General features: G+C 36.3%; 1 protein-coding gene across 1 annotated transcript in view; it reads right to left on the reverse strand.

Annotated features, from left to right (window-relative positions):
* Window positions 1-821: 821 nt before the first annotated feature.
* Window positions 822-24,793, reverse strand: part of LOC144445511 (peroxidasin homolog) — a 67,932-nt gene continuing 43,960 nt past the window's right edge. Inside the window, exons 6-16 of the mRNA XM_078135096.1 lie at window positions 24,074-24,191; window positions 21,042-21,214; window positions 18,182-18,451; window positions 17,239-17,355; window positions 15,497-15,658; window positions 14,719-14,988; window positions 11,278-11,547; window positions 8,219-9,863; window positions 6,237-6,445; window positions 5,407-5,684; window positions 822-4,738 (exon numbers count right to left, since the gene is read on the reverse strand). Coding sequence (XP_077991222.1) covers window positions 4,700-4,738; window positions 5,407-5,684; window positions 6,237-6,445; window positions 8,219-9,863; window positions 11,278-11,547; window positions 14,719-14,988; window positions 15,497-15,658; window positions 17,239-17,355; window positions 18,182-18,451; window positions 21,042-21,214; window positions 24,074-24,191 — 3,551 coding nt within the window. The 3' untranslated portion in view covers window positions 822-4,699. The remainder of the gene's footprint in view (window positions 4,739-5,406; window positions 5,685-6,236; window positions 6,446-8,218; window positions 9,864-11,277; window positions 11,548-14,718; window positions 14,989-15,496; window positions 15,659-17,238; window positions 17,356-18,181; window positions 18,452-21,041; window positions 21,215-24,073; window positions 24,192-24,793) is intronic.

The raw sequence follows: 24,793 nt of genomic DNA on the forward strand, positions 1-24,793 counted from the left end.
TCAGGCTTACACTGTCCCAGCAATATTTCCAGCCTGATGTTAGTACCAGCGTAAGCCAATGGCAGCCTTGTGTCAACACTGAGGGCTAGGTATGTAGTAATTAATCCTTCAAACTGCTACAACATATTGATGAAGGGTTAATACCAACCTGTTGTTAACATAGGACTGGTGTAGGCATTAACCCTTCCCGTGCTAACACATGCTGGTGAGGTGTCAGTGACACTCTGGTGTTAGCAATCAGCTAGCCTGGTGCTTACATAGGGCTGAAGCATACAGTAATCCTTCAAGCTACTAAGACATGTCGGTGAAGTGTTAGAGCCAGCATGATGGGGCATGGCAGCCCAGTTGAAAAACAATGTGTGAGCTCTACTGGAATAAGGAGCGGTGCACCATCTTGGAGACAGAATTCAAACTCAAGTTGGACATATATTATGGTGTGCACAAATCAGGATTCTTTGGATAATACAGAGGTATAGTCTGCCCTATGATTTATGGTTTCCACCCTATTACATTTTGAAAACAAAGGGATGCAATTTCCATCACAATAAGTTCCAAGGGCTATGTACATTTTCAGTGACCCTACCAATATGTTGGTGGTGGGGGTGGAGGGTAGAATTAATATTCATATTTGACACAATGTGTTAATGAGTCAGCACCCTGAAATTGGCATCCAAATGCAATTAGAATTTAACGAAATTTATTGATACGATCGACCCATACTTTACATGTACAGTGTCCAATTACTGGTATTTTAACAGTTTTCAGTGAATATATTGTTGGTTGCATGGTCAAAAAACATAAAACTCTAGTTACAGCTAGTGTAGTTTTTAAACTCATACATATTTATTTACTTACTGAAGCCTGTATGATCATATCACACCAACTTCCAATTTGTTGTGATACATGGAATCAATCAGGTCCATATATTTGGAGTAATGACAGTTCAGACACAGACACAGACACAATGCTCTAATAAAATGCGATGTACAGAGGTAATTCTGCTTATCACCAAGACTGAGCTTTTTCCAGTAAACATTTATGTGTTTTCCAATAAAATTTAAGCTACAGGGGTTAACCATAACCATTAAGTGTCTTCTATATCAAAGTACATTGAACTGTACATAGTTGGCATATACAAGGCTCATCAGTATTCATTTATGCAAATCATAAAATTGAGTATACATCTGATATTCAAATTTAATATTCAAAGTAGAATATTCGTCATCCTCAATTTTTGCACTGTATACAAGTGAAATCACACATTAAAGAAACATCCCATTCTGTCGTTGGCGACTGAGTGTTTAATAAGTAGTTACTATGGCAACAGAAAGATAGAAATAATACATTATGCATAGGATATACAATAATTCTGATATAAATACACAACAGGAATATAAGAAGTTAAGTTCTGTTTGATGTAAACCTGAGGCAAAAAAGATGTCAAAAAAGTGGTAAGGGCAGTCTGATTTTTTCCTATGTTTCTCATAACACCTTCAAAAGGATGGGTTGGTTGGTCAGTTAGAAACAAAATAACAGTGTAAGTACATATTCATCATATTTTTTTTATACTTTTAATAGTCTCAATAATTTAGACAAAAAAGTCAGAAGGAATCTGTTAAAGTTCCTGAATTTCAGTGATGAACGGTAATTTTCACCCAGATATGCATTTGTGGGATCGCCATCTTACAATCAGTGACATTGTAATATTTTCCTCCAGCAAAACTGCACATGGAGTCAATTTATTTGATTATTTTGCTCAACTGAAGAATTTCGGGTCAGTCAGGTCATGAGAAACGTAATAATAAATAAGGTTGCCCTAATACAAATGCATTGATTCTAATGTAAAGGGTTGTGTATCCCAAAAAAGTAAAAAAAAAATAAAAAAGTGTCAAATATTTGAATAGATTCAGCTATATTATTATTCCTATAAAAACTCTACATTTCAAACTTAGAAGAGGATAAAAAATCTAAATGTTTCCAAAAATCAACATTTCTCTCTCATCTCCACATTTCAAATTTTAGTCCTCTATTCAATTCAGATAAGCTTTAAATTTGCATTTAGCTTTTACACACATAGGAAAATAAATGTGAAATTTCGTCACAAAAGTTGACAACCTATCATGATAAGTGTTTCTTTTTATTTAATCTTTAAGGCATAATTGTTAAAAATATAGTCATAAAAAAGTAGTTTATTTCAGTAAAGATAAAAATTCTATTTTCTGTAAGTATTAGTGTGGAAAAATAGTTTTGTTCTCTACACCTGTCACTAAATTGATGAATAATTTTTTCCCCCTATTTTAAAGTAGAATGTGCCGTAGGGATCAATTGCCCTGAAAACAAGTTCTTAAAAATCTCTCCTCACTTTGCCAAATGAACATCTCCAACCTTTGCTATATGAAAACTTGCTCATGGTCCTTTCGCAAAATAATAAAAGAAATGTGTGGTCACCGTGTTGTTTTCAAGGACATTAGCAATGGTTTATATTTCCCTTGACATGACACAGCAGTCGGCGGCCATATTGGATTCTAGAATAGCTTAATTTTGGTGTCATTTCGACCTCTATTTCAAAAAGATTGTCTGGTGACCCCAGATTTTTTTTACTGATTTCAACTGAGGATGGGGTGTTGTTTTCTTAAACCAGGTAACTGCAAAAGTTTGGAAGTTTTATTTCTAAGGCACATACTGTATTAAGACCAGTTGAACATCAATACCATACATCTATGTGTTCATAACGATGTGTTCACCTTAGCACTGGTACAATCACACTTCGCTATTCGGCGCGAGTGTAAAACGAGTGGCCTGACTGTGCAATACATGCAAATTTGTAATCAAGCTAGGGTGTGATACCTATGGATACGAATACATTTAGACCCCCTAACATGACCCTTATTTGTACTGTAGACAAATAGATACCACCATTCTACACTACTGTTGAAGTATTCCAGCTAATCAATAATACTCAAATAAGACCCTATATTTTGTATGAAAATGTATTTAATATATGTTTCTCAATATTACCATTGGTTTGGAAATGTTACAATAGTGTTACTATTAATTATTATATGGCTGTGTGCCTATGGTCAAACACATACCTGATACAATAAGTGAATTTACCCAAATGAACACCAAAACTTCACAACTGAAAGAGTCAAACACACTACCCAATTGCAGCAGCATGCTAATAACCCTTTGGTCAAAAATTCATCAGAAGCACCAGTGTTATATAATTTTGTAGAATGTAGCACCATAATTAATAAAAAGGAAATCTGTTAAAATGATAAAATGAGTGTTACTGAGTGCGATAAAATGTTCACTTCCATCGGTGATATCAAATGTCAAACACTGATAACATTTTAAGTCTATTACCAATCATATTATAACCATGATCAAGATTCTATCTAAAGTCTGCTCAACATCATTATAAAAGAATCAACCATTGAGGGTTTTTTTTCTCTCTGAAAACACTTCTCAGTGTGAGCTTGGATGTCTGTTTATGAGCCTGTAGTAATTGCATTTAGTGTCTTACTACAGTCTGTGGTAATTGCATGAGTATCTTTAATACTGCAATTAATAAATGGTGCCAGACACAACTCTTTCATTGCTAGAAACATAAATTTTTAGCATCAATAAAACTGTCTTCATCTGATAAACTATGTAGTTCGGTGTTACATTGTAACTTTCTGTTTGTACCAAATACATTTACCATTGATACATGTTATTTTCATTGATGTGTCCAATAAGCAATATAGTCATAAGAAAAAATTGCCTGGTTTAATTCTGACGTTTATAGAGTATGGTGAGATGACTCTACACAAAACAGTGATCTTGGTTGTAGTGAGATGGCTGGGCTACAGCCCGCTCAACCGATCAGTGATCTCTCACATAATCTGTGACTTTCATCATCTGTAATTTTCATAAAAAATATCAGTACAGTATATTTCAGAACTCATTCCCAGTTCGTCTTGTTATTCTAAATCAATCACAACATGTTAAAAAGTTAAAATTCTACCATTCATTTCACTGAAATGAAGTCTCAGCTGTCTTATAAAAAAATGGAAATAAATACATGAAGACTGTCACAATGGCTCTCTGGACTTTCATCATTTTGTCCTTTCTGCAATGAACTTTGACCTCCCACCCTTGCCCTAGGTCAGCTTGTCAATATATAAGCTCCTCAATCACATCCTTTTAAGCTGGTCAATTCATCAATATAAAAAGCCCTTTGACTTGTGTCCTCTCATCCTTGTATAAGCCCCCATGACTACTAAGTCATGTACCCCCCTTGACTGAGCAATTTGGAACCCCTTTTCATGTATAAGCTCCCTTTGAAGTAGAATCATCTTTGCGTAAGCACTGTTGGACTATGTCAACTCATCCTTGTATAAGCCCCTGTAATCTTGTACCCAAATAAAACACTTTTGATTCGACAACTTTAAATAAGCCATTTTTTCAAGCATTGACTGGTATATGCATAAGGCATTCTCCTCATACATAGAACATATTGAAATTACAGAGACACAATATTTCAAACAGTAACAACCAAATTTCTACTGAACTCAGCACATCAAAAAAGACAGATTCGGGCTACTATGACAAGGGGCTTATATTAGGATGAATATGTAAGTGTTCAAATCAAAACAATAGCACCAAATGTCTTCTTGAATAACGGTGTTTGCAATCACCAGTCACACTGCAAACATCAATTAGTAGTCTCCTTTTCTTCCTGCAACTCTCTCACCTGTTGATGTAAAAAAAAAAAAAATATATATATGATATCCACATGATTTAATAATATTAATAGTAACACACTTATTATTCTATGAACAGTGAATAAAAAACATAAGGAAGGCAATGCTACCCAATTTTGTCAAATGATGCAAACACCAGGGGAAAAAAATCAATCGTTTACATAATGAACAAAATGGCCGTTCTACTAAAGAGCGCCCACTAGTGTTGAAATGACAAATCTGCTTTGTTTTTGAAAGCTAGAAACCTGCATGGCCATTCAGGATTTTATGAGCATGCACACTTTCAAAGCACACAGTCTCTAACATTATGGGTTATAGTGGTTACTTGTATTTCATTCTGAAATATTATTCTGACTACTAAAACATAATGATTCGTGTTTAGAGTAAACAAAACCTTACCAGGACTTTACATAACATAACATAACCATATAATTTTTTGGACACCTAAAAACTTTAATAGCTTAAGTCTGTGTACATACTCAGGTACCCAGAGAGTCAGTAACACTGGGTTGCTGTCGCTTTGTTCCTAAATATAAGTTTCTGTGTGTATTATAAATTTGTATTTGTAGAGCAACCTCAGCAAGACTTGGGACTCTCAGTTAGACATTGACATGTTACAAATGACACTTGGTATATCCAACATTTGTTAGACTCGTACCTGACCAGAAAGGTCTTTCACAGTTTGTTGAAGTTCTGTCACCATATCTGTCAGATAAACTACAGCTTTCTCTAGAGTAGATGGTGTAGTTTTTCCACTCTTAAGACTGACATGGTTTTCCTCTTTCCTGTCTTTTGTTTTCCCTGCTTTCTGTTGACTGGATGATATAATGGTCTTGTGGAGTTTACTGTGTTTGGAGGATGCCGGACTGGTTTGCTCCGATCTCTTAGATCGGAATATCTGGGTTACTAGATACTCCTTATCTGAATCTTTACAGTCTGGTGACGAAGGATAGAGATGAAATCAATATTATTATAAAAAAAATTGTCGTTAGAAGTCTGTGATCGATGTTAATGACTGTGTGGGTGTCTGTAGTTGAATTTTAAATTTCATCTCATTGCATGTCAGGACTTCGTTGAGCTAGACTGAAACAGAGATCCAATGATTAGTAAAGGGATATTGCTAGACTAGCCAGATGCACAAACTGCTGTGTATATTGTATTTCTAATCTACATAATGACCTCTGTTTGAACTTCTAATCACTAGTTCAACTTCAAGGTGGAGTCTAACTTGTAAATATTTTCATCTTGGAATCATTGCAAAATAGCACAGTTGTAAAGAGAAGGATGTTTATGTTTTAAACGGGAAAATAGTGATATTTTCACAAAGTACCGATATGGGTTCTGACTTCTGGAAAGACATTTCATAATTTTACATCACCTACAATTAGACATAGATGCACGTTGTTGTGACGTAAAACAACCTGAGTATATATTCCATATTCTTTGTTCGACTTGGCTTGTGCATGGTATAACTACTATAGCACTAACCTTCGCAACAATCGGTCCAGACTCTGAGATCCATACCAGGAAGATCCTCACATTTCAGATATCCAGTGGGATACTCTGCCTTCAGGAACACGTCCTTCTGAACTCTTTCAATGTGATCTCCATTGTCACATAGAATCTTTGCTAAGGAAGTCTGTTTGATTTGAGTTAGCTGGGCAGGAGTAAATACTCCTGGATTCTCATACCAAAACCTACACAAGGAACAGTTGTACAATGAAAATATAGTGATATTACAAAAGGGGATAATTAAATGGGAATGCTACTCCCAGGAAATAGAGGTATTTTCATAAACTTTGGGTTCTAGAGAGTCATTTCATAATCTCACAATTTGATATATGTCGCTTCCTTGTCAAGATAAATCAAACTGAAACTTGTTCACCTCTATTGTTCTTTCATTGGAACACCATTGCATCATGGGTATTTGCAATCATGATTACTGAACAAATGCAAGCTTAATATTCATGACACCTAAATGGTCATGAATATTCAGTGTGAACCTAATGCTAAGACCATGATACAATGGTGTTCCTTTGAAAGAACAACAGAGATGAAAAGGAGTCTCAATTTGTTGTTTTTTGGCAACCAAGTAAAAAATGTACGATATGAAATCAAAAAACAACTCTCCTGAACCTCCTGAACCCAAAATTTATTAAAATACCTCTATTTCCTGGAGTGATTTAAAAAATTTTAGCTGACCATTTATACATTAAACTGCCTAATTTTTTTTTAATTGGCAAATTAAAGGTTGCAAGGACTTTAGAAGACTATCTTGGAATACACGTATATGAACCTTGAGAATGGACTTACAGCTGATTTAATCTAGCCTGGAATGAAAATGTTTACATAGTTGTTGATAGATTACTAGTATTGGTTTCAAAGTTAGTCTCCAAGTTTACTATTGTGGAAGTGTACAGTAAAATACTTGAAGATTTTATGATCTAATCACAATTGGATACAGATAAGTAGTCTATGCATTTGCCTGAATGAATATAGACAACTTTATACAAGGAGTTTTCAGCTTTTCCTTGACTAAATCTTGCTTTCTTTTCACAGATATATGCTCAACAATTTTGTGTTTGAATGAGTCCATGTAAATACCTGCACATTATAACTATGAAAGAATGCACATGTTCAATGTAGAATTACACTATCATAGCAGCCTTATCATTCACAAATTCATGGAACCAGTATTTCCAGACAAGGCAACTGATAAGTGTATACAACCTGGTGTTTACTGGTGATATTATCTCTAAGTTTTAGTGTAATTTCAACAATGTCTGTTACTTTTGCAGAATATGTAGAGATAAAGTTGGAAACCAATTTTAGTAATCTAACAATGTCCATGTAAACAATTTCGTTCTAGGCTAGATTAAATCAGCTGGAACACCTTGGTTTTGGTGAGAGTACAATGAACATGTACGTACATAAAATGTAGTTTGCTCAATATTTAATAATATTCCCATAATAATCATGATTGTAAGTGAATTTCTCCAAGCAAAAGACCAAACTCGGCACACAGAATTAGAAGATCTGATTATGCCAGTTTTTGGGGGGAGAGACTTTTGTTGTAAAGTATGGACATCTACTGTACGTTTTTCCATGATATTCTCTTTTTACTCCGAAATTTCCTAAACCCTAGTGAAAACATTATACTATTACTACTACACAATGAACATTTTAAGATGCTGGAAGAGAAAAAGGGGCTTATAAATGTGTACAGGTCACACTCAGTGTGGCCTCTAAGCCAATTTGATGCACCACTGATGCACACAATTTCTAGTGACGCACCAAAATTTGTTGTTCCCCTATGTCGTACTATGTGGTGACTCACAAGACATCCAAGTTGTTATCATTTTGACTCACAACAACAAAATTTTTGGCTATCATTAGAGGGTACACTGGTCACACTTATATATACGTAGACTGACAAAGATGCAGTCACCATGAGAAGAAAGAAAACAAACCTGTCCCCATTTCTGGTCCTTTGGAACTGTTTTGCTAATATGCAGGTAAATGTTGGTCCAAGTAATCCATCCGGAAGGGCATCCTCCACCATTCCAGCTATCCAGAGGTCAATATTTCCAGGATGCCGGTACAACAACTCCAACTTTTCCCTAACATTTTCATCTGATATCTCCTTCCTCAAATCATCAAAGGTAGTAGCTGCTGACATATTACAGAGCACACGCCAGTCATTATATCCAGGGATAGCATGATCACGTCCACGCTGGAGATTCAATGCTGCTAGATCCAATGCAACTGTATGTGCCATTTGGAAAAGATGCTCTGTAAGTTCTGTGTTTATGACTTCATTAGGACTTAATTCTTTCGCTGGTGATCCAAATAGTCCACGTAGTATGGGGTCAATTCCACCTTCATCTACAACCCTATAGGGTGAAAAGAAGGCCTTGTGCAGGGGTAAATTTCCTTCTGGGATGGGTTGAAAAGTTGAATTAAATCTAAAAATCATAGGATTGATTAATCCGTGTCCGAATCTGAAAGCTGCAGCAGCAAACGCATTGATTATTGAGCCATCTGTATTAGGATCGTAGCCGTTATACTTGTCCATGATGTCCAAACCTCGTGGACCAAGAATTTTGGGAAGCCAATGGATGTATGTTATATGTTGGAGTTGCGCGCCCACAATTTTCCGTGCCTCGTGATATATGGTGTCATCATCCCAGTGTGGATTGAGATTTAGAAGTTCTGTAGCAACTCGGTTATGTTCACGTAACCATAATGTATGCATAGATAACAAGGCTAGCTGTTCATTAGCACGATGATCACCAGCAAGAAAACATGGTACAGGGCTTTCCGATGCATCTCTCAAACAATCAATAGGGGTATCCCTATTAAATGGAAGAAGTGGTTTCCCGGATGATTCCACTATATTCCCAGTCCTGAGATGACCTTTTTCCGTGGCAAAATCTCTCAGTAAGTTGGCTAAACTCTTAGAGCTGCCGTATATATTTGAAGCATCAATGTACGAGGTAATTTGGTTGATTTGTTCCCGAGGCATGACAGTGTTGAAAAACACAGACGTACTTCCGCTTCCACAAACAGCACTAGATCTCGTAAACTCCATACACCTCCGACGTGTTATCCTGGGATCCCCTTCTGGAATCGGGATGGGAAAGCAGGGTGGCTGGTTTTCGCATGTTTCATCGCACTTTACACCGTCAATAAACTGAACTTTACTTGGACTCAACACAGCGAAGTCTAAATCGTGGTCAACAAACTGACCCCACTGCATTAACATGTGAGTGAACTTTTTATGTTCTGTGATGTCTCTAGACGACGCGACATGGAGTGATACCAGCCTGGCACTTGGTTTCTGGTAGTTGTTATATAGTTGAGTCTGATTCCAACCCACTGGAGTGTTGAAGCCATTCTCATATATAGGTTTCAGGAGTCTATTGAATGGTGCCAGCGCAGATCCCCACATCGGATGTTGCAGGTTGTTACATGTTCCATCTGCTGTGCGATACTTCTGATGGAAACACATGTCTGAGCAGTTGGCTCTTACATGGTGTGCAGTACAGCCTGATAGATTGGCGATAACCTCCAAATGGTGGGGTGATACGAGGTCATTGAACTTGTTGGAATACTCTGTGAGTGTGAAATGTACAAGACAAAACAAGGTGTTAGAATATAAAGTGAAATGTACAACAACAAAATATTGTTGGAATATTATTAGGTAAAATGAATGAGAAAAAAAATATAACGGAGTTCAATATTAGTGTACATGGCAAAAAAGACTTGAAAGAATGACAATGGTCTGTGAAGTGTGCAAGGAATCAGGCCAGTCTCATTTAACAAACATATTATGTGCATATGTAATCACATCTATAATGCTCTATTGATGCTGAAGGTATTGTGTGTCATGTGTACTTTGAATGCTGACTTAGCCAAAATTGGGTGTCAGTTTCAGATTACATACTAGCCAAAAATGGATCTCCGTTTCAGACTGTACCACATAGTTCAGTGGTTATCTGATATACTAGCCAAAAATGGGTCTTAGTTAAGACTACACGACTTTGTTCTTTGGTTAAACTATATGCATGTTTCGGATGAACTCATGAAGTGTACTTTGTCTGTTGACAAACACAGTGTATCACATCGTTGATCACTTGTCTGTATAACCTCTTTTCTTGTGTTTGCCAACATAGATACGCATACATTGCCAAGTCCATGACCATACGTCATCTCAATCGAATGTCACGTCTAAAATGACTTTAACTATACCTCGGGCTAAACGCTCTGTTTACAGGGGCAAACCAACCTTCGGTCACTTGTCCTATCAAAAAAAAGCCGGCAGGTCTAGTAGCTAGATTAGCTCTTTCCAATCCAAAATTCTGATCACCACATTGAATTGGATTGGATTAGTTGCATAATACCCATGTTCACTTCAGGAAAAATTCTTTCATATATTAGGTGAATTTCTGCTCAGAAACAAGGTTTTTCATAGTGTGGGACCCCAAAATGTGCATATGTGTGTGTCGCAAATGTTGTACTGCATAGGGAAACACCACTCCAGGAAATAGAGACAATTTCATAAATTATAGCTTCTGGAGAGTCATTTCAGTATTTTACATCACCTATTTCAGAGAAACATCAAGTGTATCTCGTTCCTGTATAGTATCTTTGCTGTGGGTCATAATATGCGAGTCGTAGCAATAAAGTTTTCAATATTCATGATTCCTGAGTACTTATTCCTTTCAGTGTAAACATCTCTAATGAATATTCATTGTGCAAACATGAATATATTATTTCTGCTGACTCCCATCATGCAATGGCACACAGCAAAGATATCCTATAAATGCTGAAAATCAACTTGATGTTTCTCTGAAATTAAACCTAATATGAAGGTTATGTCAAATCATGAAATGGCTCTCCAGAACCCAAAGTTTATGAAAATGACTGCATTTCCTGGAGTGGCATCCCCAATAACATGTTGATTGTTGAGTCAGCAGTAATCTGTTTAACATATCTAAATAAAGTCTAATGGCAAATAGGTACTAACCTACATTGCTAAGATTAACTTTCATTCCACGTTGCACGCTGTCGTGGATGATTTCCAAAGTTCTTTCAAATACTTCGGCTGCCCTTGCAATCTCCACAGCTTCCGGTGTTGGGAATCGGAATAGCGATAACAGATCATTCGGTGTTCTTGGTTTGCTTTTATCAAACAGGGCACTTTGAGTTGAGTTGATGGCTCTGTCGACGCTGTTGATAGCCATCTTTATTGACTCATTCACAATGTTGTCACCCCTGTAGTTTCTGTCATCAAGAACTAACAGAATAAGAAAGAGAAGTTTGTCAACATATAACGTACTTTGAGAATAAAGTCTCATTCAATGATCTTCAAGAATGAATTGAGTTGGATAAAACATTGCAACAAACACACAACAATATTGGATTTAGACACAGTACATTGGTATAATTAATATGTGTTCAATGTATCTACCAGCTAGTGACATCGATTGAATTGATGGCGCCCTCAGTGATGAGTTTGACAAATACTGCTGTCTTTATGAGCACTGGACTGATGAACAAAACACTTTCTTTACCAACTGGCACATATCAAAGTGGAGGTAAGAACACTGTCCTTGGCTTTCTCATATGACAATGCTTCCTCAGCCGTGTATTCCACTGAAACTTGCATCTGCGACATAAAAGCATCCATACACAGCAAACAAGTTGCAGTTGAATGATTCGAAGACAGAGGTTCTCCTCATTCACTCCAAATTCAACACACTGCCTGATCCAATAGACCATCTTACAATTAAATCAGCTTCTGTACCTGTTGTTAACACAGCACGGAATATTGGCGTTACTTTTGACAAAAACCATATGTTGAATTATCACATGAAGAATACATGCAATTCCATTTATAATTATCTTCGTTGGATCAAATATTTAACGAATAAGACCTGTCATACACTAATCCATGCCATTTTGTCAACCAAGCTGGATTATGGCAAGGCGTTACTACGGACTTCCTAATAATTCTATCTCTCTTTTCTAATGTGCTCAGAACAACACTGTTAGAAAAATCACTCATTCAAGGAAATTCACCCGTATCGCACCCATCCTTCAAGATCTACATTTGTTGACAGTTCGCTTCAGGATAAATTACGAGATTCTTCTGCTTACTTACAAAACCCTACACAAACCCCAGCATACATCAATGATTTGATTAAGTCATACACACCACCACGTTCCCTTCGTTCGGTTAATAAGGGCTTGTTGGTCTCAACAACATTTAACAACAAGACATATGGCAGCCATGCTTTTTTCAAACTGTGCTCCAAAACTTTGGAATGGCTTACCACAAGAAATTTGTCAGTCATCAAATCTGGAAACTTTTAAGAACAAATTGAAAGTATATCTTTTCAAACTAGCATATTGTGTGGATTGAACCTTTCAAGCACCATTGAACAGAAAATATCTTTTGGAATCTGGTGTTATAGAAATTCTTTATGATTGATTGATTGAAACTGCATTATTGTAAAGTATCATGATTTTTATTATTATTTTGTGAATTTATCTCTTGTTGACTCGGAAATATAGACTTTCATCATAACCCTGCAACTGGAATGTTTTTGTTTTTTAAAAATGTTTTGTAGGAACAATAACTTGCTCATAATATTGTACACAGTGAACAATATTGAATCATCAATATATACACGATAAAACACATCAATATGATTTTTTGGGTTCATACCCAAAAATCAGTGCCCTTAACAGCGATCACAACACAACATGTTTCTGTAGTACTGATGGATAATATCAACCATTTTTGGTACGGTATTTTCTTTTTTATTTTATTAAAAGACAGTCTCAATGGCTTGCCTTGTAAAAATGGGAGTTGACAATTCTGGTTGCAAGAGAAAATACATCGACTACTGATTAACGTTAGTACAATGTCTAATTATTGGTATTTTAACATTCACAGTGAATATATTGTGGTCTGAGCAAAAAATGATACTCCAGTTACAAGTACATGTAGTAGTTTTGATAGGGTGACAAATTCAAAACTGAGCTCTCGCTCAAGATTTAAATTTGCCACTATACTACCTACAGACTACATTGACCACTTGTTAACAGATACAATCTCTCTCTCTTTTTTTTTAAGTAATTGACCAATTTTTAGTGAATATATCTTTGGTTAGTTGATGAAAAAGTACTGCCAATGTCAATGTGCACAACTGAAATCCAATGTCTGACACAAATGCACGGAGAGAAACACAATTCAAATATGAAAACGCCTCTACAGGATAATGGAACATCCCATGAACTTTAGCCAAGTGATTAGGTAAAATTATTCATCACATAAACACGTGCAAATCTTCACCTGTGTGACGTCAAACAGGGCAGATCAAAAACCCATATCACCCCTGTTCTACCGAACCGTTTTTCTCAACTGTTCCGAGTGTTCCTGCTAATCCTTTGCTACAATCAAGTTGTCATAATAATTATGTACTTTCAAACCGTAAATGCACACATTACTTTAGATACATCATTGGGTGGCATGAGTCTGATACGAAGAGGTACTTTTATTTTTACTGAACAGATTGTATTCTATCTAAAAATTTACTTACGTTTTACACTAAATTTGATATTACATGTACATCGCAAGGTTATAACCAATAATTTGGGTTGAGAAATCACACCATGGTGACCTGTACGTTAGCTTGACCTTGCAACAGGTCACGTGATGACGAAATTTGTATAGTCGTCTGTCGCCATGTTTTGATACGCAATGAAGAATAAAGTGCGGGAAACGATGTAGTATTTGTAAAATTCGATTCAGAATTGTCGAAAAAATATGTGGAAAAACTTAATTACTATGTGATAAATATATAATCCCACGAAATCAATGTTAGTTTTACGTCATAATACTCCTCATATGATTCCACAGACTATAAATTCTTGCCTACTGCTCAATTTTGTATTGGTCTGTGGAATCATACTCGGAATATTATGATGTAACACTAACATTGATTTCATGGGATTATATATAAATATTACCATATTTCCACTGTAAGAGTTGACCTATTCTAACAGATAATCACTCTTTTAAACATAACTTGAAAATCACTGATCAGATCACTTTCATTTGAACAATTTTTCATCTACACATCATAAGCTATATCCCTACCAATATTGAAATCAATCGATCCAGCAGTTTCTCACGTTAAGTTGTTCACATACACACACACATATATCCGCAAACAAACACACATACACACAGACATATCACCATGCCTACTAAACAGTGAACCTCGGTACAGTTGTGCCAAAAAAATGTCCCATTTGTAGATAGTGCTGGTTTAATGTCAGATTAAGAAAAAAATGTGGGTGAGAAAACAGTTACCCAGCAGAGCTAAAGGAATAAGTTGGTCATCAACTAAAGAATGGTCAAATCCATACTTATAAAATAAATGATATTCTCACTTACCAATGACATTAAGTTGCATACTTGTAGAAGCAAATCCAATACTATTCCTAGCCGAGCATTCGTATCTGCCTTGATCATTACTGCCAACATCTCGTATAGAAAGGTAGCCTTCAGGACTGATATAGAACTTAGAACTCTCACTGATCTGTATTCCGTCTTTACTCCATGTAATAGTGGGTGGCGGATCTCCATTGGCACTGCAAGGAATCTGTGCATCGGAACCTGTCTGGATGTCAATGTCAGTTGGTGTGACCAAGAACACAGGAGGAACTGGAGAAAGAAGAATACAAAATAAACGCTATGAGAGGGACTACAGAGAAAGAAGAATATACAATAGAGGAAATGATGACAACTTGTGATATTTGGACTGGAAAAATTCAGTTGAATCATAAGACACAAAGTTATTCCAATATTCTGGTTACTAAAGTTCTGGCCATTTCGCAAATAAGAGTCATAAGAAGGCACCCCAAATTTGACAAAGGGAGGGCTAAAATTTGGCCATGGCTGCAGATTGTTTGACACTATACAAATCTGTGAACAAAATGTTCGCATAAGAACTCTTTGTGTTTTGTTTAAATTTGTTGCAAATTTTGTTTTGTTTAAATTTGTTACAAACAAGGACTTGGTATATGTTGTTTCACATTGATTATTCAAATAGGATGCCAAGATAAAATTGTTCATAACTAAAAAATTCAAAATAAATACAAAATCCTCATCAATATGGCCACTTTAAATGGGAAATTCAGTGTGGGAAGTAAGTATTATTAAAGCAACATACTTCGTCTAGATACAGAAAGTGATGCTACGGTACGTCTGTGTCCAGCTGTATTGATGGCCCGACACTCATAGCTTCCTTCATCAGCGTCTGTTACTCGAGCAATACGCAGTGTGCCATCACTCAGTTCAGTGTGGCGTCTATCATTAGGCAAAGCGGTACCATCTATTGAAGAAAAAACAGGATAGGTGTTGATATGTTAGGATTAATGAAAATGTCAAGTTACAAGTCACACTTATTTCAAGATCAAACGTCTCTATCTTAACCTCACAAGTTGAACAAATCTGTTTTAAATCAAAGACTACATCTGAGAGAGATCAGCTCAGATGTACATGTACAGGAAGTGACACGTGTCAGATTTGTGGGTTATTTTCAGCTGTAAATGATACCACTCAAGTTAATACATGGACTTCCTGATGTGTCTAGCCTAACAGTTGTAAAGTACTGTCTGTCAAATATACATTACCATGATGTCTTCACTATAGCATAGAATCCATTACAACAATGTTTACGACCAACTGTACCTCTTAGCCTGTCTCAAGTGTGCTAAGTAAAACTATCTACTAGCAGCAAGTTTCTCTATTGATCACAGTGTAATCTTTCATTCCTGATGTTTTAATTAATTACTGTATTATGGTGGCCTAAGGCTGCCAGTGAGTCTTCAGGATAGTGACACTATGGGATATCTAATCTGGTATAATACAATGAGTAACATTGAAGTAAAGAACTTTCTCTATGTGCTACACTCGTTTATAGCATTCATATTACAATGAGTAACACTGAAGTAAAGCACTTTCTCTATGTGTTACACTTGTTTATAGCATTCACATTACAATGAGTAACACTGAAGTAAAGCACTTTCTCTATGTGTTACACTTGTTTATAGCATTCACATTACAATGAGTAACACTGAAGTAAAGCACTTTCTCTATGTGCTACTCACGTTTTTTAGCATTCATATAAAGTGTAAAAGTATACTGTTTCAATTGGTTTATTTACAAGCCTAGCATGTGGCCTTTCTAATGTGGTCAATTAGCAAATGAAACAGTATACTCTTACACTTGATATGGATGCTATAAATGATTGTGGTACATATAGGAAATGCTTTACTTTGGTGTTATGGGTTGTAAACACAGTTATAAAGTTGTAGCGTGTTCTAGTTGCTAATTTACCATCAAATGTTCATGTTGTTTGTTTACCGGTTGAATGAAGTGAGTGAATATATGCATTTCATATTATCTGTGTAGTGACTAACCAGCCTTGGTGTTATCAACAATATTTGTGTACAATTAAACATCAGGGAGTGAAAGATTTACACTGTGATCAATAGAGAAACTTGCTGCTAGCAGGTAGTTTCAGCACAGCTTGAGACAGGCCAGTATAGTAAGAGGTACAGTTGGTCAAACATTGTTGTATATACATGTGTAGCAAGATCCCTTTCAATGGAGTAAGATGGGCATACACATTAAAACGATTACTGTTAGCACTGGTCTATCAATAATAGATACTGATAATTACATATACACTCACAGTAGGGTGAAAATTGTTTCTATTGAGAGAGTTATGCAGCAATAGCCTAGAATCTAGTTGTGTGGCTGTTTCTCACTCTTACCATTCCCCTGCCAAAATCCTTGACCTCTCTGATAACTAGAATAATATAGCATACTGTAACCATCACTGACTGAAATCACTTGATCACTATCAAATATGATTGGATTTGATAAAATAACGTGTGTTTTTTTTACCTTCTCTTGTCCACGCAATGACTGGTTGAGGATTGCCACGAGCTCTACACTGAAATTCAGCTGTTCTGCCTTCAATTACATCTTGATCACTGGGTCTGACTTCAAAGCTAGGAGGAACTGAAAAATTACCACAAATATATTATATATATCATAAGGGATACTGAAAACAGCGAGTTTATTCATTAGTTAGTTTGCCTCCAAATTTTCCATACTTCTGTTATTCTTTCTCACTCCATGTAGTTAAACACCTTTGCCAATCCCGCCACTATCTTGAATCACTGTATGGACCCCACTAGAAACATTAGCCTTTGAATTTGTGGGTTATCCATTCAAGTAACTTAGCAATTTGTGCCAGTTTCTGTGCAGTCGATTTTGTTGTTTTACTGAAATAAACTAACTAACTACGGCAATAGACCCTTGAGTCTTGAGCTAAAAGAAAATTTGAGTATTAAGCTATACGGTGTATGTGTATTGTTAGGTGTAGTAGTAGTATCTGTTGTAGTTATGGCAATCTACGTCATGGCAATGAATGTCTACATCAATCAAAATGCTCAAAATTACTATTTCTTTCCCAGATTTCTCTTTTATATTACTGGCAATGGCATAATTATATCATTCCTAATATTTTTCATTCATTCCACCGGAAAATACTCATGACCTAAGGGGCCTTGTCAGTACTCATCTAGTGACTTGTGGTGACTAAGGGCCACTTAGATCACCCACATTTTCCATGGCTGAACGAAGAAAAATATATGAGAAATAATATCCAAGTGACTTTTCTCTCCTCTGGTTTGTTGATAGCTGTGTTTTTAATATGACAGTTTTTCTCTTTGTATATTTTTACTTTCTCTTTTTTATATAGGCCTGGCACCTAATTAAAACAATAAATGAATAAAATAAAATATTAACAGGCTGCAAAGATTTTGCACCTGTAGCTACCTACTCAACACAATGAGTCTAGCACTAGCAGAGACGCTATCCACACTGTTGACTGCCTCACACTGATACGCCCCTTCATCGCGTCTTCGTACGTCAAATATTTGTAGTGATCCACCGGGAGAGATGCGATAACGTTCGTCTTCTGGTAAGATTTGATCGTGCTTTTTCCATACAATAACAGGTCTTGGATAGCCAGTAGCACTGCAGTGTAAAACTGCGCTTTCACTTTCTCGGATTTCAGTATCTTCCGGTCGGTAGGTAAAAGCGGGCCGACCTGTAAAAAATTAGGTTATTTCCCCCCGTGAACTCTTGGTACTTGGTCGATCATAAATTTGACTTCAATAGTACTTTGAACATATCATTTCAATCAAAATATAGTTTGTACTTATGGTAGTCATGGCAACCCCATACTAAACATAGCCTTCAAGCTGGTAAAGTTAAGACATTTAATTTTTGTAACCATGTCTGAGGTTCGAAATTAATGGAAGATTCAAGTCACTTTTTATCCTCATATTTTGGAGATTTTTCTATAGTTTTCAATGAGAGACCTAAATGCTAATCATGCAACTCAAGAACTATACCTCACATTCAAATGCATTGTGTATTTAGAGTGTATACACTGAAATATTTGGGTTGGTATTAAGCCAGACAAGACCTACTAATCCAAAACTGTCCATCATCATTTCTTTCTGCACTAGTTATGCTATATGCAAGTACTTGTGTGTGGTACACCATATAGTCTGTAAGGTATGCTATGACAGGGCGCCCTCACACGCCGGTCAACCCTCTCAGAGCGAGGAGACCTGTGAGGGCAGAGCGGCACAACATATCTTACAGTCTAGTAGTGAGCCAAAGAAAACCTAATCATCAGAATTTGTCAAACATCATTCTGCACTAGCTAAGCTAAAAGCAAGTACATGTGTGTGGTACACTACTGACTAGGAATCCCATCTTGTCACATGTATATCGTCACATTACATGCATTATGTACTAAAAACTCTCGACTTTCAGACCACCTAAAAATTTAACCTTTCAATTCATCCATTTCTATCTGGGTCTGTGTTTGTCTTGTGGAGATACAGATACACTGTAAAAGGGAAGTTCGCATGTCTTGTTCACTTTTGAGAGACACACTAATTTAGTTGTCCTCACAAGAGACACATCTTAAAACATTCCTTGAAGACTATCTACCAACTTGAAGAAGACAGCATAAAAAAGGCAGTTTTGTGCATGCATCATGCTGGCAACTTATAAAAGACCTTGTCTATACATATACATGCTTGGGTCTTTATATAAAAAAATTCCAAGAATTTCATGCTGAGAACAAATTAACTTTCTGATGGAAAGGGAAATGCACACTCAGAACTTTAAAGATATTTCCTAAGCAAATGCAGGCTAGAAATTTTGCAGAAACATTTATGCGAGTACAAATATAAACTTCAGAACAGCAAAGAATTCAATTTTGTTTTGGAAGTACGAATACATGCAGGGAATTTTCAAGAAACTTTTCTGAAAGTACATAACATGCCGAGAGCTTCGAAAAGAACGTACTATACACACAAAAAACAAAAACATACACTCAAGACGCCACAGGGGAGGGATAAAGCAGAGAGACGAAATGGAAGCAAAGGGGATGTATGCATTAAGACACAAAACATATATACATAAGATGTACACATAATCTGATTTACATCGCATAGAGAACTTTCTTGATTGGTTTTGTATTTACCATCATTTAAGGCCCAGTTTGAAATTAAAATTTAGGTGCAAGATACAGTTGTCTGAAAAGGTTGTCGAAAAAGTTGGGCCAGAACATAAGAATGATAGGCATGGCACAACTAAAATAATAAGAATGTGAGAATCTTGGGGTTGAGTTCCTGGCCTTTCCTGTCAATAAGGAACTTGTCAACCTGCCATCTTGAATGATGCATTGTAGGAAATTTTGAATCATTTGTCACAGAGTTTGTAAGTACAAATAATCATAGATGCTACATTGCTATACTGGTAGGTCAATAAAATAATCTAGATGCTACACTGCTACACTGGTAGGTCTATAAAATAATCTAGATGTTACACTGCTACACTGGGAGGTCTATGAAATAATCTAGATGTTACACTGCTACACTAGTAGGTCTATAAAATAATCTAGATGTTATACTGCTACACTGGGAGGTCTATGAAATAATCTAATCTTGTTTATCCTTGCAGGTGAGATATCCTTCCAACCATGTCCTTGGTTACGATTGATTAATTGATTGATTGATTGATTGATTGGTTGGTTGGTTGATTGATTGATTGATAGATTGACAAGGATAACGTATGGGACAAGTCCATTTGAACAACTTCTGTGTTTACCTACATCTCCTCACATGAATGGGTAGCTAGGAGGATGGGTTTAGTATGTGAAGGACTTAACCCTGCGGTATCAACACAGAGGTAGAAAGGATGATAATGGATTGTACCATTTTAGGTCTGTGCTAGGCACAGTAATTACATTGTGTTTTGAGCAAAACATCTCCATGGCAAGGTAGGAATTTACTGTAAATACACATCTATCACTATTCTAGGTCTCTGCCAGGCATTGTGATTATGTACTGATTTGAGCAAAGATGTCTCTGTGGCAATGTACAGTGATTACTATAATGACGAACAAAACCAATCAAGTCGTTATCTCTCTCAATTTTGATTCTAAATCAGATTCAAAACACTGACAGAGCTAAAGAATGTGCAAAGGCAGACAAGTTGGTATGAGGAGGGTAACACTGATTATGTTTAACATGAAATGTTGTTACTTGTGTACAGATGTTGGAAATGTTATGTTGTGAGTGGGTTAAAGAGGATAGAATTGACGCCACCACACTTACTTGGCTCACCAAGATAACGCAGCTCTGCGGGATCAGTCTTTGCTTCACCGGCTGCGTTTCGTGCCATACACTCGTAAGTTCCTTCATCAACGTCTTCGGCATGATAGATCATGAGAGTGCCGTCAGCAAGTAAGTTGTACTTCTCGGTGTTCACAGTCACGTCTATTACTTCACTGTAAATATACCATATTGGAAACGAGTGATGAAAAATGTCTTCAGTGAAGTTTTGTAACAATGGTAGAGAAACTATATCGATATGCAATTAAACACAGAGACAAATGAAGACTACTATTGTAATATGTTGATATAAGCAATCAATGGTGATGTAATTACACTCGCAGTACGGTGGCATCTCTGACAGCAAGTTTTTCTCACATGACACACTCACAGTAGAGGTGCATCTCTGGTGATAGCAAGTTTTTTTTTCTCATATAACACACTCACAGTATGGCGGCATCTCTGATAGCAAGTTTTTCTCATATGATGGCACGTTCAACCATATTCATTGTTTACATTATTTTGATTAGAGGGTAATGATGGGCCACATAACAACACCATTGCAATCATTCTACTTGTTTATATTATCCATAAAAATGCTTCTCGTTTGTGTCTATCTTAGTTTGCTGATACCAAGCTTTCCATAGTAATACTCCTAGGCTACATGTTACAATACACAGTACAACCGTTTAGCTTCAGTACATGGTACATCTTCTGAAGAGTTACGTTCTGACTGGGCGTGAATCTGGAATTCATTCTTTAGACCTTAGTAGTAACACTGGGCTGGCACTAAGATGTCACTATACAACATATGTTAGCAACTGGGTGGGTTTCAATGCTTGTCTACACCAGCCAAATGTTAACACTTAGCTAGCCCAGTTTTAACCATATTCCTATCCATAGCCAAACCCCTTAGTTGGATACAATTATGTAGGATTCTTACAGTCCACTGTTCTACAGTCTGGCATCAGAATGATACAACCGTGGCATCAGCACTGTACTTCCCTGCATTTACGCTGACATCAAGGATTTTAGTATGACTGGCATGAGGGTTGGAATGTGGCTTTTGTGAAGAGCGCCCTCAATCATTACAACATACTCGCCACTCTCAATAGATTGTACAAGTACTATACCTGTGCAAAAGTGGTATTTGCACTTTAGTGTGCTCATTTGCATACATAATTGCAGTACCAAAAACAATATTGCATCACTCAGTGACAGTATGCAAATGAGCACAGTCAAGCATCCTACATACACAAAAATCAAACAAACAAGTTAACATATTTTTATGAATTTACTCCTCAGGTAAACTTCTAATAATAACAAAAAATCCCTGATGTATAAGGTGTCAGTGTAGCAACATGTATACATCTCTATTTCTTCACTATGTAGACTCAAATATGCACACCTACATTTTGTAAATGGTATGAATTTTTGTAAAACCTCATTTGATATGGTGGTAGTCTGGATGCCAAGTACTGTGAGTGGATGTTTAATGGTAACGATACTGTATAGGAAATTAGACTAATAATATGGTGGTGCAATCTACCTGTATCAGTGTCTTCAATGATTGTACATTGAATATTTCCCTATGCATTACCATGCTATATTTTTCTTACAATCATTTCAAAGTATATCATAGTATTTTGAAATTTACAAATGTCAAATACTTTTGGAGAGTTATAGCTACACATGTTATATCTTCAAGAGGACAATTCCAATGTTAATGTATAACAACGCAACACAACACCTGTGTCTGTTATATTGTTTCTACAAGTTTATCTGAACAGTAAATATCTGAAGACCACCAAATCTCTTGTACATATATATTTACTCCTTTTCTGTTTACCAGCAGGAAGACACCTGTGAAATTCAAATCTTATTTGCATTGTAATGTTTTCTGGGGGAGTGATCATATTGTTAAAATTGGTGGCTTATAGGTATCTTGGATTTTTAGGTACTAATTTCATACTCTGGATCTTCATGGAAATTCTACATTCTACTGTCTATAGTCAGTGTTTTTCAATGAAATTCCACAATTTCAATTTTCACTGAGAATTCCTTTATCTTGTAAATTTAAGTTATTTTTATTAGTATCTGAAAAGGAAATTCATTATTCTGTGTCCAAAAGTTTACAATTTATATCTTCTAATTTAAATGGGCGTGGTAATCTTTCTCGGATTGCTTCCTGTTTCTGAAGTAGAAAACTAGTTGGAATTCAAGCAGTTTTTGTCATTTTTGGTAGACAATGAAAAAAGTCTACATAGTCATCCTAAATGGATGATAATAATAATCTTTATTTATACTGGATAGTTCTTTAAGTAAATAAACACTTGTCTCCCAAGAAGTTCAGTGAGGGCCATCCCACATGGGTGCAGTGTTAATGCAGGAGGAAACCGAAGTACCTGAGGAAAACCTGTGTTGTATGGTTGAGTTAAACTGAATGACACTCTTCTTACTTAGTGTGGTAAATTTAATCAAACCCTGAATGGGGGAGGTTTGAACCTCAACCACAGTGTTAACAGGCAAGTGGTTTAACCACTGGGCCACTGACAACTCTGATGAGAGGACATACCAATCTCTTAGTCTAAATGTCTACAACACTCTATCACATAAGTGTCTGCTATTACTTTCTGTCTCTCTCCCTTTGACTGTTTTTACTGCTTTGTCGGCAATGGATAATCCCGGCAGGTATTGTTCAGATCAATGGCATAATTCAGTTCAGGTTAAAAATAACATATGGATGGAAAAATATCCTTCCCTCCTCTTTCATCATTCCCACTTTGTCGGCAGTCATTACTCGCCCTCCAATTGTTGAAATCAATGACATAACATTGTCCTGGTTTGGAACAAATGGGGATGAAGTGGTAATGCCCTCTTCAAAGTACACTGTCAGACAATGCCCTGATGTTTTTATACAAGCTGATAAAATCAATATTGAGAGATAGAGTAGAAAAATCAATATTTGACACTTGACACTCTCACAAGAATACACATGCCACAGAACAATGAACACTCACACAATATTTACTTACTTGTTATGAAGCCATGTAATGGCTGGTTTAGGATCACCTGTTGCTTTGCAACTGAAGAAGACCTGGTTTCCATAGGTAGCATCAACATCATCTGGTTCAGCAACAAACTCAGGAGCAACTGAAATAATACAGTTGGTTTATCTCAGTCACCGTTGTTTCAATAATTGGAGCAAAGTCTAAACTATTATATTGATTTGTCTACCCGTAATTTCTATAATTATGACCCCAAATTAACCCTGCATACAATTGGCCCACAAATAGCACTGCACTCCAAGTTCATAAAATTATAGTTCTGACAGCCAACTAGACTGTGAAGCCTGGCACACACTAGAGGAATCAGCTGAGCAAAATTTCATTGTGTTGTTCAGCCCTATCACTGCTGGCTGATAGCGTGGCATGAATGTCTGTATCATACAGACTAATGGCCAACAAACTCGACTCTTTCCATGGAGCCATTTTTTGTACCTTAAATTGACAGCATTAAAAACTTAAATTATCTATCACTCACTTTCTTTATCTCAATTTAATTAGAAAATATAAATTTTATATTTTTACAATGTACAAATTATTTGAAATGTCCAACAACTAATATTATCATCTCAGCTAGTGCAATCACTGGCACATAAAGTTTCATCTGCAACGACAGATGCAATCACTGGTATATAATGTTTCATTTATACCAACAGACGCAATCACTGGTACATGTTTCAATCACATGAT

Source organism: Glandiceps talaboti, chromosome 14, assembly GCF_964340395.1.
Source record: "Glandiceps talaboti chromosome 14, keGlaTala1.1, whole genome shotgun sequence".
In the NCBI taxonomy this organism is placed as follows: domain Eukaryota; kingdom Metazoa; phylum Hemichordata; class Enteropneusta; family Spengelidae; genus Glandiceps; species Glandiceps talaboti.